This window comes from Tiliqua scincoides, chromosome 2 (genome assembly GCF_035046505.1).
Source record: "Tiliqua scincoides isolate rTilSci1 chromosome 2, rTilSci1.hap2, whole genome shotgun sequence".
Lineage (NCBI taxonomy): Eukaryota > Metazoa > Chordata > Lepidosauria > Squamata > Scincidae > Tiliqua > Tiliqua scincoides.
This window is the reverse complement of record NC_089822.1, coordinates 222,412,701-222,427,491: the sequence shown is the minus strand read 5'-3', so window position 1 is coordinate 222,427,491 and position 14,791 is coordinate 222,412,701. Positions and strand designations below refer to the sequence as shown.

General features: G+C 43.1%; 1 protein-coding gene across 2 annotated transcripts in view; it reads left to right on the top strand.

Annotated features, from left to right (window-relative positions):
• The window catches only part of KBTBD12 (kelch repeat and BTB domain containing 12), a 57,126-nt gene extending 42,923 nt beyond the window's left edge, over positions 1-14,203 (top strand). Inside the window, exons 6-8 of one of the 2 annotated variants that reach the window (XR_010793829.1) lie at positions 12,119-12,288; positions 13,250-13,444; positions 14,058-14,203. Coding sequence is in view for 1 of the 2 variants with exons in the window: in XM_066616219.1 (XP_066472316.1) it covers positions 12,119-12,288 (170 nt within the window). In the remaining variant the exon portion in view is untranslated. Of the gene's footprint in view, positions 1-12,118; positions 12,289-13,249 lie in introns of both variants that reach the window. The other variant, XM_066616219.1, reaches the window with a different exon arrangement.
• The last annotated feature ends 588 nt before the right edge of the window (positions 14,204-14,791 follow it).

The following is a 14,791-nucleotide window of genomic DNA, read 5'->3' as shown; positions in this document are numbered from 1 at the left end:
CTTGTCCCCATGCAAAAGACTGTTAACCCCTTTCTCTCAGCTGGGTTTCCATACCAGAAGTAATCCTTGTTGGGACAAAAACTGAGAAGGCAAGTCATAGGGAGGCAAGCTGCAAAAAGAGGGAGGATTCTGCACTCCTCACGCTCACACTCCTTTTGCCTCTTAAGTCAGCTCCCACCCTGGTATCTCTAGATTATTATAGCAGGTCCTGGTTTAAACACACTGATCTGTCACTGTGATGTTTAGCTGGATCTCACAAAGTGACCATTAGATGTGCCCCTGTCCCTACTCTGATTTGTACCAGACTCTCTCTTGGCCTTAAGTTTCTATATGGTGGCCTTCATAGTCTAATATGCTGTACACCAGTTAGAGCAATTTACAGTACTTAAAAACAGCAGTGTGCTTGACCTGATTTTCTTCCCAAAGCATAACATATATTGTTCTCTGTCCTTGATGCAGTAAGTGACAGGTTCTTTTCTTTCCTACACCTGAAGCTTTGCAGGGGAACAAACATATGTAAGTGCATAATAGAAACATATACATTCTTGGTAAAGATTCACTATAAGATTTCACTGCCCCTAAACAAGTGTCCCACTTGTGTAAGTGCTGATCCCAATCTTACAAGGAAAGATATCCTCACTGTTTCTCTCCTGGTCCCTCCTTGACCCTGCCCCACCCATGGAATACTCCATGATCAAGCTGCAGCATACATTTTTCATTGTCATAGCAGCAGCAGCAGCAATTGAGCCAATCAGTGGCCCCCTTTCTAGTTCATTAGCATACTTAGATTTGGTTGGTTAGAAATATTTCCTCAAGTGGTTTTGGGCATACAGGCTTTTATGATTGTCATTGTTGGGATTTTAAATACACATAGGCCCCCAGTGCACATAAACATGTATTCCCAGCTGATGCTGCAGCTGTTGCCACTACCATTTCTTTCACGGGGAAGAGGCAGGCAGATATATTATCCAGCACTAATGGATGTCAAGTCAGGTTAATTACTTCCCAGGTTCTTTGCTGAGGAACACTACAAAACATGCATCCATCTTTCACGTGGCAGTGGCTGCAGCTGCACTGGGTTCTGCTTGCATTTCGTTTCGTTCTATGGTTTTGTGAACTGGATTCTAAGCTGAACGAACCTTTCCTCCTTCAGCTATTCTTTTTTTTTAAAAATCATAACAATCATATCCATGACAGGTGTATTCATGTACTATCGATGGGCCTGGAATAGTTTATGATTGCACATCACTGCTTCTCTATGGCAAATATTGAGCCATCTGTATTGAATGGTGTTTGTGGCAGTGACGTCTTTAACATTGATTGGCCCGGTCATTAACACTGATTGGCTTCCACTGCTCAGATGTGGTAGCAATTTGCAGTCCTACCTCTGTTAGGGGCAGGGAAGTTGTTAGTTGTCAGTGGGATTAGAATGTCACATAGGGGCTGACTGGGGATTGTGTATCCTGTGATAGAGGAAAATAACAGCCTAATCCTATCCTGTTCTGTCTGTTGCTACTTTTGGTCTTCAAATGCAAGACAGCCCTCCTTGTGCCCAAGGACACCTGTTTGCTCTGCACTTGAAGTTAGGAAGCAGTGGCAGGTTGAAGGAATGTGGTGGAGGGCTGAAGTTAAGTGCTGATTAAGATTCCAACATGTGAGAGGGATCTTGGAGTTGCAGTGGAGCACAAGATGAACATGAGTTAGCAGTATGATGCAGCTGCAAAGAAGGTGAATACAATTTTAGCCTGCATTAGTAGAACCGTAGCTTCCAAGTTGCGAGTTGTGGTTCTGCTTTATTCTGCATTGGTTAGACCTCACCTGGAGTACTATGTTCAGTTCTGGACATCTCACGTTAAAAAAGATGCAGCCAAACAGGAGCGGGTTCAGAGGAGATCAATGAGGATGATCAGTGGGCTGGAGGACAAGCCCTACGAAGAAAGCTTGAGGGAATTACGTTCAGCCTGGAGAAGAGAAGGCTGAGAAGGAAAATGATACAGCTCTTCAAATACCTGAAGGGCTGTCATATGGAAGAAGGAACAAATTTGTTCTCAACTGCCTCTGAAAGTAGAACTAGACCAACAGGTACAAACTGCAAGAGAAGAGATTCCGGTTCGATATCAGGAAAAAATTCCTGACGGTAAGGGCGGTTTGGCAGTGCAAGAGACTGCAAAGGGAGGTGGTGGACTCTCCCTCACTGAAGATCTTCAAGCAGACGCTTGACAAGCACATGCTGGAGATGCTCTAGGAGGATTTCCTGCTACAGGCAGGGGGTTGGACTAGATGACCTTTCAGGTCCCTTCCAACTCTGTTTCTATGATTCAGGGCCACAATATTCAAGAGTATTCAAGGCATACATAATGTATGTTTGCAAAAAGAAAAAAAAAGTGTTCGCAAAAATGAGACTAGTATCTTTCCAAGTCTATATATTCACTTAAAATACGTTTGTCCTGTTGACATTTTAGTGTTCTTTTAAATCCAAGGTGGCACCCAGCGCTTTTAAAGGATGACCAGCTCTATCTCAAACAACAGTGGATGCTGACCCTGACTTCAAAGCACTGCTTTCAATGCATGCATCAGTGTGGGCTGGATTGAGGTGGGTGAGGGGTCCAGTTGGCACTGAGTGCAGAGTCTGTGCAGAAGCTGTTGCTTTGAAATGTTGTGCTTGGATTGCTGCTTAATACTGGCTCACCCTTACTATTAGTAATTACTGTCTTCCCATGATTCTATATGACTGAAGCATTAAGAGAGCTCATTATCAGTAGCTGGTGGGGGTGGGGAGGAGAGATTAAAGGCTGCTTGAATCCCTTTTCCAACCTGTTCTGACATCCACCAAGAATCTACAGCTTTTCCCCATTAAAGGAGTATGACAGTGAGTTGCTTATTAACTGTCCTGTTTCTGTCATTAATACAGAGCTAATAGTAACATTAAGGCAAGGTAGAATTTGATATTCTGTTTTGGCATCTCTCCCCACTCCCCCTTTCCTCCTCATCTTCCCCAATTTATAGCCCAATGCCACAAATAGTGATGTTCTCCAGTTGGCAGAAATATTAAATCCTCCGGCGGGAGGTTCAGGAGTGCTGTTTTGCATTAGGATTTCTGCGTCAATTACAGTTTATGGCTTTGCCTGCCCTGAGAAGTGATTTTCTTTAAATGAACATTTGGAACTAAGCAGTGGGCAAGAGCTGCCTCATGGTTCCAAGTGGGTGTTTGTTCAGCGATTGCGATCTACGAGCTGATTTCATGGCAGACCTTGCAGATTGGGGCCATTAACGCACATCATTGCCTTTTCTCATCAAGTGGCACCCTGAGGCCTGCAAAAGCTGACAGCTATTACACCAGTGGCTGTGTCTGCATGGCACACATTTTCACACTCTAGGAAGTGGCAAGCACTAGCTTCAGGAAACAGGACTTTTTTTTTTTAAGATAAGCTTCTTTTCTCTTTGAGCATTTCTGAAAATACAGAATTCTTATCTTAAAGAATGGGCAGGGATGTGAATGAAATTGATAAGAGTTATATAATGTAGCTTATGTGAATACGTTATCCGAAGTAGACACTTTTATACCAAGTGCAAAAGTATGCTTCTTATATGTATACATTTATTGATTGATTCCTTTATTTATTGATTGCATTTATTGATTTAATTTTAATTACTCCTGTTTGTGAATAACTCCTGTTGAAAAGCAATATATAAATACTGTCTACAGGTGCAATCCTATCCTGCACGGGAACAGGCAAGCCAGGAGGCTTGTGCTGTATCCAGTGCAGGATAGTGGCCAGAAGCAGCTCAGCCAGAGGTAAGAGGAAACATTTCCCCTTACCCCTGAATAAGGGCTGCTGGCCCCTATGGGTCTCCTTGGACTTGCACCATCTCTTGAGGTGGTGCAAGTCCGAGGAGAGCAGAGCAGCTTGAAGCCACTCTGTTCTCCCTGGGAATGGGGGTAGGGGGGTGGGGTTTGAGATAAACCATAACTGCCGGATCCCAGCTCTTCCTCCTTTTCCCTACCCGCCCACCCCTGGGGCCACCCCCACCCAGGAATGCCTCCCTCCTGCCTCCACCCCCTGCCTACCTTTCATGCTTGCGATGGCCCAGCTGGGCGGATGCAAGCATTTGAGAGGAAGCCAGCACTGAGGCTTGCGTCAGCCTCTGCAGGCCGGTGTTTCTGAGAGTGCTGGCCTGGCTTCCTCTCGAGGAGGCACAAATATGCCTTACAGCTTGCGGGTCAGGACTGCACCCTCCTCCTCCTCCTCCATCATCATATATAATAACAACTAGTACAAACAGAAACCTGAAGGAGTTCTTTTTGTGCAAGGGGGAGGTTTTCATCCTTCTCCCTTTTTTGTCTGCAACTCTCTGCATCCCCCCCCCCGAAACAGCACTGAGGCACAATCAGCCCAAGACCTCCTGATGCCTGAGGCAGCATGCCAAATGCTTCCCAATCTTACCTGATGATGTGCCAGCTTCCCAGCACTCCCACTCTAGCTTAACACTCTCCTCCGCTCCACATTTCCTCTTCCTCTCTGCCCTCCCTTCCTTTTTCAATCCAGAGAGTGGAAGGAGAAAGAGGCACCCCCTTCTCCTGAGCTGGGCACCCCCCACCAACCTGCTTTCTGAAGCAACTACTTTAGTTGGTCCTAGGTTGGGCCCATCCTGCCCCGAGGATTATTCCTCTAGCTTCAGATGAAAAATGTACTACCACATATCTTGGGGTCAGGGCAGTTAGCTCAATGAAAGCGTGTGTGAAAACTCAATGAAGCTACCCAGTGTGTGGTAGCAATGAAGAAAGCAAATTACATGCTAGGGATCATTAGGAAGCCTATTGAGAATAAGACTGTTAACATTACATTGTTATTGTATATCCTTTCCAGTGGTATGGCTATAGTTGAAATACTTTGTCTAGTTCTAGTTGCCACACTTCAAGAGGAATATTGCAGAGCTGGAAAAGGTGCAAAATAAGGCAACCAAAATGAGCGATGGACAAGGTTTGGGACTTGTTAATTTGGAAAAAATGGTAATTAAGGGAGGGGACATGACTGAAAGAAAATTATGCTTGATATGGAAAGAGCAAATAGGATCCTCCCCCCCCCCCCAATACTAATCAGGAGTCATCAATGAAACTGACTGGTGTGAGATTTAGAATGGACAAAAGGAGGTACTTCATATAGAACACAATTTGTGGAATTCCTTGCCACAAGATGTGGTGATGGCCACCAGCTTAGAGGATTGGAGGCAGTTATCCAGCATAAAATAAAATAAGAATAAAATAAGAAACAGTAGTCAAGAGCTCTAACCACTAGGCTAGTAATGCCCAAGGCAATTGCGAGGAGGCATTTATAAAAAACAAGTTTTAAAACTTTTTTAAATTCTGCCTTTCCTCCTCCAAAAATGAGACACCCATGACAACTTAACCATTATTGTATTGAAAGAGGTGCAGATGCTTTGCTAGAGGTGTAAGGGTGCAATCCTATCCACACTTACTACAGAGTAAGCCCTGTTGACTAATGGGGCTTATTTCTGCACAGACATGCATAGGCTTGGGCTCTGTGTAAGCTATGAAGTTGGGCTTTTCCTTCAAAATTGCTGTTATTGAAAAGAGATCTTCCAGAAGAAAAGGAGTACAAGTGCCCAAAAAAAGCAATAAATATGGAGGACCACAGGGATAACGGTAAACTTTAACCACGTATAGAATGCAATTTCAAAGATCAGAATATCAGATTAAATATTTATGCCATATCCTAAAGCAATCTGTCAGCCTCTTCATGCAGTGGACAGCACTGAGCCAAGCTGCGTGAGGAATCAAGCAACCAGAACAGAAAAATTGAGCCTGGTTCTGTCTGTGGAGAAAATGCTCTACGAAAAGAAGGTTCCAGCTTAAAGATGGATGTTTCCAAGAGCACCATTTATGGAGGGTGTGCTATCCTGCTCCCTCTGGTAGGTGCCTTCTCATGAATCAACCTGCTTTGTAGATGTCACAGCCTACCTGGTTTTACAATACGCAGCAAATTAGAGAGCACTATCCTTTCAAGCGGTGGCATAACTGGACGGGGGCGAAACACTCAGTCTGGCAGCCTGGTGGGCAAGCAGCCCCTCCCTTTGGAGCCATTCCCGGTGGGGGGAGCAAAACAGCTCCATTTTGGGAAGGGAGAGGCTGCTTGCCTGCCGCGCTGAGGCTCCCCACCAGACTGGGTGCGCCACCCCCCCTCCAGCTACGCTACCGCTTTCAAGCAGAATACAAGCAAGAAAACAGGACAGCTTGTCTGTGTTCTTGTCCATTCTAAATCATGCTTGCAATTCTATGCATGCTTATTTGGAACTGGGAGCCCAATCTAATGCTGCCCCAGCACGCAGAGGAACAGTGACACCAAAATTGCCACTGCTGTATCCAGTGCCAGAGACTCCTCGGCAGCTGAGGTCCTAATGAACCTCGTCCACTATTGCACCCACAGAACTGCACCCACTATTGAGCGGTTGCAGAACTGAAGAAGGATTTGGTGGCAGAGTCTGCCACCATCTCCGCCCCTGGGCCTGATCTTCCAATTCACTCAGTTCCATTTCAGAACTGTGTATTGCTGTCATAAAGGCCAGCACAATCCTAGTTATGATTCAGTTGATAATCTGTTACGGGGGGCGGGGGGATTGATCAGTATATGTTCATGGATATGGAGGCTCCTAGTTGTCTCTTGCACTTCATGCCCCAATCTCCTCCATTGGCAGAGTTACAAAAGCACCTGAGTGGTACCTGAGCTGCAGCGCAGCGTTTTTCTGGTGTCGCATCAGTGTCTATAACATATCTGTTGGAGGCAGACTTCTATGCTGGTGGGGCTGTTGTTGTGCAGGCGCACATGGAGGTATGCTGGTGTATCTGGAATATGTGATTGGGCTCTAAATAAAGCACTAAAACTGAGACAAGGCCATGAAAACTAGTCATTATGTAAATGTTTAACCAAATGTTAATGCTATGTTATGGGTGTTTATAGCTAAATTAGTTATTGGTTTATATGTTTAGGAAATTGTTTATTTGTTTAGCATGCTTATATGTTTGGAACAAAGAAAGCATTTTTCCTGGTCTCTGAAACTGCAAACTGAGACAGATTGTAAATTAGTAAAGGAATGTTTCTTGGCAAACTGTCAAGGACATCAGATAAGGTGAACCACTTCATGAAAAAGGGAGTAAGAAGCTGGAATTTCCATCTGTCAGGCTAATTGGTAGTATGATAAATGAAAACTAAACTGAATGGATGAATACCCTTGGAAAAGAAGCATTTTACATTTTAAAATATAATTCAAACAGGCTTTCCCTTTTAAACCAAAATATGCACTGGGAAGAGCTATTAGAAAGTTTCATGTCAAAAGATCACAAAGCATCATAGAAGTGCCAATGTTTGCATGCATTCATCAATATTCTAATAGTTATTGTTTTTAAAAGTGTAAATTAATGTTAGTAGCAATGTATGGTAGTTTAAAGTGAATTTTTGGCTGTCAGAATAGTTAGTTCAAAGCATGAAATAAACAGAAAGTGGAAAACTATTAAAGAGGCTTAAAGCCACAAGTTTGAAAATGTAATTCAAATGCAACCTTGACAAGGCAAATGTCTGGCAGAAGTTAATTAACAAGGAGACTCTGAAATGTGGTACTCCTTACAGATAAGACTCTTATCTCCTCTGTAGACTCAGATTTAGATACTTATAATTGGAACTAGAGAGTTACAACTTAAAGTGAGATTAGATACAACATACAGAGAACTAGGGAGGAAGCAGGATGCGCCTGCACCAATTAATTAGGAAGAGTTATACCTCTAACTAGAGGTTATACACAGGTTAGAGACATTTTAATGGGCAAAAAGGCCTTGGCAAAGACAGTAAATCTGTTGCTAATTAAATTAGAGTTTTCCAAGATATAGACACCCGCAGAAACAGCTGGACAGGAACAAGATAATGAAGTTGTCTGTGAGAAAGCCCCTAATTAGCAAAACATTCCTGAGAGCCTCTGTCAGAACTAAAAGCTGACAGGAGGGGCTAGATTTAATTGAAATAAAGAGAAAGGTCTCTTAAAATCCCTATTTACAATAGGAAGTTAGTTTGTCTTGTATTAAATATAAGTTTATACCACTATACATATAGAGAATCACACATGGAATAGAGGGGAAACCAAAGGTTTAGTTAAACAGAGGTTGATAGAAAGCCCACAGTGATTGATGAGACTAGACAGAAAGGAATTTGGAAAGATAGCACTGGTGGTCAGAGATAAGCACAAAACATACTAAAAAAATCCAGTTCTGTAATGAGTAAACAGTGCCATCTAGTGGTTGTTGGAAACAACATTTTCTATGTCTCAAATGTACATTTTGTCTTTTTTGGAGTTTGTAACTTGAAGCCAACCAATCAAATGTTTGTAAAGTTATCTGTGGCCAATCCAAAGAGAGCCCCCATTTCTGATGTCACACACCAGCAATGAGAAATGTAACACTCCTCAGACAAAGGAGCCTGAATTGAATATAAGGGAGAGCTCACACTAGAAAACTGCTCTCTCTGAGAGTTCCCACATGGCTCTTATTGCTCTCTTCGCTTTGGACAGGAGTCCCTGAGAAGCCTTTCGTTGCTAGCAACGAAATAAAGCTTGCAGACAATTACCACTCTTGCTTACTGTTTGCTTTTGACCTTGCAACAAAACAATATCAGAATTTTTTAAAAATCCTATATTATAATTTTTTTAATATCGCCCTTCCTCCAGAGAGTTCAGGACAGTATACATTTTTCCTTCCCTCCTTCTGCACTCATAACAATCTGTACTCATAACAACCCTGTAAGGTAAGTTAGGCCTTACAGGGTTGAGGCCAAGTTCACCCTGGTAAACTTCATGGCTCAGCAGGGATTTGAATCTGGATCTTCCAGGTCTAGATTCAACACCAGATGCATTATGCCAGCCTAACTCTTAAATTACTGAAACAATTATTCCAATTCCACTTATTCTCTTTCACCATCCAATGTCCTAGAAAAGTAGCAGACTGGAGAAGGTTTTCTTGTTCTCTTTTGGGTGATGATGAACAGGTCCTCTGAAAAGGGTTAGGACATAACACCAGAACCAGGGGACATCCACTCAAATTGAGTGTTGGGAGAGTTAGAACAGACAAAAGAAAATATTTCTTTACTCAGCGTGTGGTCGGTCTGTGGAACTCCTTGCCACAGGATGTGGTGATGGCGTCTGGTCTGGACGCCTTTAAAAGGGGATTGGACAAGTTTCTGGAGGAAAAATCCATTATGGGTTACAAGCCATGATGTGTATGTGCAACCTCCTGATTTTAGAAATGGGCTATGTCAGAATGCCAGATGCAAGGGAGGGCACCAGAATGAGGTCTCTTGTTATTTGGTGTGCTCCCTGGGGCATTTGGTGGGCCGCTGTGAGATATGGGAAGCTGGACTAGATGGGCCTATGGCCTGATCCAGTGGGGCTGTTCTTATGTTCTTATGTTAAGTCTACAAAAATGATAGTGGAACTATTTTGAGAAAAGGAAAATATTATAAAACATCAAATGATTTGCAAATAAAAGGTTAAAGACAACCAACTGTAGATTCCAGTAAAGTGGTGTTTTCCATTAGCGATGACATATTGTGAAAACTCTTTGTGGTACTTAAAATTGTTCAATGGTTCAATTTACAAATTACATTTTCAGCTGTATACTGAAATACTGTTTGACCATACATTACAAAAAATGTAATGTATGAATGCAACAAACCAATGTTGGAAACATGCATTATTTCAATACCCTAGCACCTGAAAGAAGATTGACTGTGACTCCCTGCTAAGGAAACTGTGGTCTGTTGTTATGTAATGTGCAAAACAGAGTGATAGTTTTCTCCTTTATTAAATCGCTCTGCTTGAGTCTCAGATTTCCGTTGGCTAGAGAATTGAAAGGGCATAAAAGGAGGAAAAACTATCCACAGTAACAAAAGTTTAGCTGAAGTTTAGCTTTTAGTTTAGTTTTTCAATGGGAAAAACGTCACTTTGGAATCAAAAGGGGAAAGTTGGGGAGATGTTTTTTTAAAAAGTATTCTCACTGCTAGAAAATAATGTGCAGCCTTTCGTGACCAGTGTCAGAGTCTTCATTTCCTATTCTGGGAAATAACTGGTTCTTCCCACCACATCCTGACTTAAAACACAACAACGGTAACAAACTCTTGCCTGAAGTACTGTTTTCTCTTGATTGGTGGCTCTTTTGTCACCCTGAGATTTCTCAGCCTTGGTTGAAAGCTGCTCATTGTGACACTGGCTTGCATTTAAGTATTCCTGCCAGATTTCATTGCTTGTTCCAAACAGGTGAAGTGCACAAGAGGCCACCCTGCACAGAGATGGCTGCTTGCAAGTGCTACTACCCACAGAAACCACATAGCCCCCTTTCCAGAGACCTGGAGGGCATTTTCAGACAGAGCACTCAAAAACACATTTGAGCCTCCTGCACATTTTGGTGCCAGGTACAACTACTGCTGCAGCAGAGAGGAATTTGGAAAAGACATTGAGCCTGCCTTGCAGCCAACGCAGGTTTATGTTCAGAGTTTATTTAAAGCAAGCCCATTTAATCCTCACAAGTGAAAATGCCCTTTGTTTGATCTGCTGCTAAAGCACATGATATAAGTGTGATCGCGGTTCTACCACGCATACCTTTTAATGCAGCTCTAACTGCTGCTGAAACTACTCCAAAACTAACATCTGCTCTCAGCCGTTCACTTCTGTGTGGTTTGCAATTCCCTGTGGAAGTTATTATTCTCTGTTTCTGTTGGGTATGTGAGAAGAGCAGTGGATCACAGACCTATTCTAATAATTCCACTATTGTTTGCAGCTCTGTGGAATAACTCATGCTTCAAACTTGGAGCTGTGGGGGAATTTAGCTGCAGACTGGCTCAAGTTTCTAGTCTATTCTGATCTTAGGACAGTTCAGGCCCCTGAGAAGACCACAACCATTCATACAAGCAAAATCGAAAATGTTCCCACAGTTCTCTCCCATGGTCTTCTTATCCCGTGCTTGCCTTTAAAGAGGCAGGTTTTTTCCCATGACCACACTGGGACACTGCCCTATTGCGGTTTGTTTTTACTAGGCTGATGCAATTACGCACAACTGACAATCGTAGGCATGACAAATCAATGTTTAATATTTAGAGCCAGGAGTCACTTCTAATTGGAAACCCCTATCCTGACCTCACTCGTACTTCACTTTAGTCTTTGGGGATTTTGTTTTAGTGGGATTCTGAAAACAATTCATTTTATTTGCAACGCAAATTTGAAAGTATTTTCTTATTTTCAATTGCAAAGAATGCAGAGGAATTCAAAAATGCAAATGAACACTCAACATTGTATTATAAAATGCCAGAGTACTACTGCATTATTTTGCAGTGTAATGCATGTAGCAGTATATGTAGTTTATCACAGGTGAGTAACTTCATTTAAAATGCAATATGTATACAAGGTATACGTGTGTGTGAGTGAGAGAGAGAGAGAGAGAGAGAGAGTGAGTATATACATATACATACGCATATACATACGTATGTATGTCTGTATGTATGTCTTTGTTTGTATGTATGTTGTATGTATGTATATACGAGTGTATATGAATCCCACGAATTATTTGGGTTCAGGAGGACCCAAATACACTGGCAATCCAGGCTTGCTAAATTTCATCTGAACAATCATCTCTATAGTGGGGTTGTCAAGGGAATCAAGGGAATGGGGAAGAAAAGTATCATTTCCCTCTCTCTGCCCTCATAAGGTCTGAACAGCATACTCCTATTCTAGGCTGGTTGGAGCCCTGTACAAAAGCACTCCACTTATGGCAGGGGGAAAGGGACATTGTGACGTTTTGTTGTTGGTCCCGCTTGTCTGTACCATCTTAAAGCAGCGCAAATGGGAGTTCCTAAACAAACTCTGCTGTTAGGGCTACATTAAACTAGAAAGTGTCCACTGCTTTGGTGTTTGCAAACTGTGCTTTGACTGCTGTCATCTCTTGTTTTCATCCAAGTGTAGCATAAAAGAACATTTATTGTTCTTTACATTAAGGCAAAACTTAATTTTTGGACTACTTTGTTTACTCTGCATTTGACTTGCTACTACCATCTTTCTTTTGCTGCAGCTCGCCATGAACTGATCACCAAAGAGATCTTAGAGCTGGACACATGGGAAAATCAGTGGAACGTGGTGGCTGTCAATGTCCTCATGCACGACAGCTATGATGTTTGCCTGGTTGCTCAGCTGAATCCGCGAGATCTCATCCCTCCCCCTCCTGATTTAGTGGAGCAATAGGTATGCAGTTTTCCCTGGCAGTTTTAGATGGGGAACATATAACAGGAAATCCATAAGTCTCCATAACTTAATGGTGTTAATACAAATTCCTACTGCTTTTATGTATATATACTGGAAACTGGAAAGTTTTGTTAGTGGTTCAAGAATCTGGTGTACAGTGAGTACCTGTATTAATATACCAAACTGTTTTCCCTCTATATAGGGGTATGAACTCTAACTTACCCTACCAACATGCAGCTGCTGTTGGGCATCCCAATTGCTGATGGGCAGCCCAATCCTGAAGCCAGCAGCTCTGCCAGATGCCGCAGTGCCAAAACAGCTACCGCTGCATCCAGTGGCATTGCTGCGACCACAGGAGGTATCCTCGGGGGAAGGGGACTTTATCCCCTTTCCCTGAGTAAAGGCACAGGGGTCACAAAGGTTCTCCTCATTTTGTTGGTGCAGACTGAAGGAGCACCATGATGGGCTTTTCAGCTCAACATGGAGCATAATTGGACCAGAGGAAGCGAAGACGGAAGGATGTGAGTATAGATGTTGCATCAGTAGCGGCCATGCAGTTCACAGCTGTCCGAACGGCTGGTGCAGCAGTCATGGGAGAGGAAAGATTTGCACAGATGTGAAAATATGTAAAGAGGGGTCTGATGCTCTTTTTCGTAGCATCTACATGGTGTAGCTGGCCAATATTTACAATTCTTCCAGCAGCAGCTCAGGCCAGAAAGATGGAGAAGACTGAGAATGGTTTTTTTCCTAGCTCGGTTTATGACTCATCAACTTTACCTTGAAATATCCATCAGCGTTTCATAAAACACACAAAAGGCAGTAGGAACTGCACTATAACTTGCCTGACAGAGAGCATGGTGCTCAGGTTGAATCAGTGTGTTCGTGTTTTAAATAGGAAGAATGAATATAGGAAAGAAGTGATCCTCGTGACTCAACCCTTTTTCCCCTGTGTGCTCCATAGGTGGAAACGCTCAGATTTGGATGTATCATCTCTTTATTGTCAATACTAGGAAGAGAAGAACAACTTCACATCAAGCCTTGAGCAAAGCAAATGCTGTTTCCAGAAATGATGTTGAATCTCAGTAGTGCTGTAGGCAAAAAGCACCTGCCCATTGGGATGCATAAACATTCACATTTTAAAGGCAGATTGGGTATGGTAAGATCGCTGTTGGTCCCAGAATACAGAATGGCGCGTGTTGTTGAAATATCCTTATCAGCAGCATTGAGGATCTGTCTGCATTGATGCTCTTCTAGAAAAACCTCCCAGGTTTGACTGTAGCAACTTCTAAACAATATGTCCAATAAAAGCTGCTATTTTTACCAGCTCTTTTCCATGTCTCCCAAGCATATGCATGCAGAGAGTTCTCTTTCTGATGTGGAAGTCAAGGTAGCGACACAACTGTGCTTTAGCAAAGGAAGCAGATCATTATTTTTCTGCTTTTTAAACAGTCTTAAAGTAAATACAGCTGTCACTGTGGTTGTCTGTTCTAAATAAAGACTGTCACTAGGAAATGTGGAACAGGACCTCTGTGTCTTTCAAGGCTTTCATACAGATTTGAAGAGACAGTTTCAACAGGGTGGTGGTTACTTATTCTGTGCTCCACCTACCCAAGACCCCTCGCTCCCCATGCTGTGCTCCCCTCCCCATGCTCTTTCTTCTTCTTCTTTTTATTGGACTCACTGCTCACCCAGAAAACAGGGAGGGGGAGCAGCTCTCACTGGTATATTTTGTTTCCATGGTATCAGTCTAATAGCAATCTCCTTTCCAGATTTAACTATGGGCTCTAATAGGCGATAAAGGCAGCAGACCAGCTCAGCCACGCCTATGGCCAACTCACAGCCATCTCTTGGGAGGGAAGAAGCTGTGGAGCAGATCCTGACTGAATGTGGCATGTAAGCCAAAGGACCTGAGAAGGGTGAAATTCAAGAGATAAAACGGTTCTGAGTTGGGCACCAAGAATGATACTTTGGATACTGGAAGATGTTGCTGCTTCCTCCTTCTTTCAGACCTGCTTGTTCTATGTGTCTGTAAATAAACAGATGCTTCTGAAACATTTGTTTTCAATCTTTCTCCTCCTGTGGAAACTAAGGGACCAATCCTCACAAGCCACTGCGTTATTGGGAACTTGTGTTCTGGTGGCCCAGTGGCCTTCCCAGTGTATCAAAATGTGACTTTCTCAGGTGCATCTGGGCTGCCACCAGAAATTATGAGTGATGGCAGCCATGTGACAGCAGCCAGCAAAGATGCCCTAGCACCAGTAAGTTGATATAGGGGGCAGGCAGTGGGTGTGTGTGTGTGTGGAGGAGGAAGAACTGGGTGGTGCTGGGGCAGGAATAGGGGTGTGTCAAGAGCAAGAATGGATGGTTATCAGCAGCCACAGCTCTGTCAATATCCTATCCCCCTTCCTGGCCTCTATCCATCTCCCCTGATCCACTTGGTGTCCCAGCCAAAGGCTGGTGCAGGTCCAAGTTAACCTATTGGGGAAGCAGAGGCATGGATACA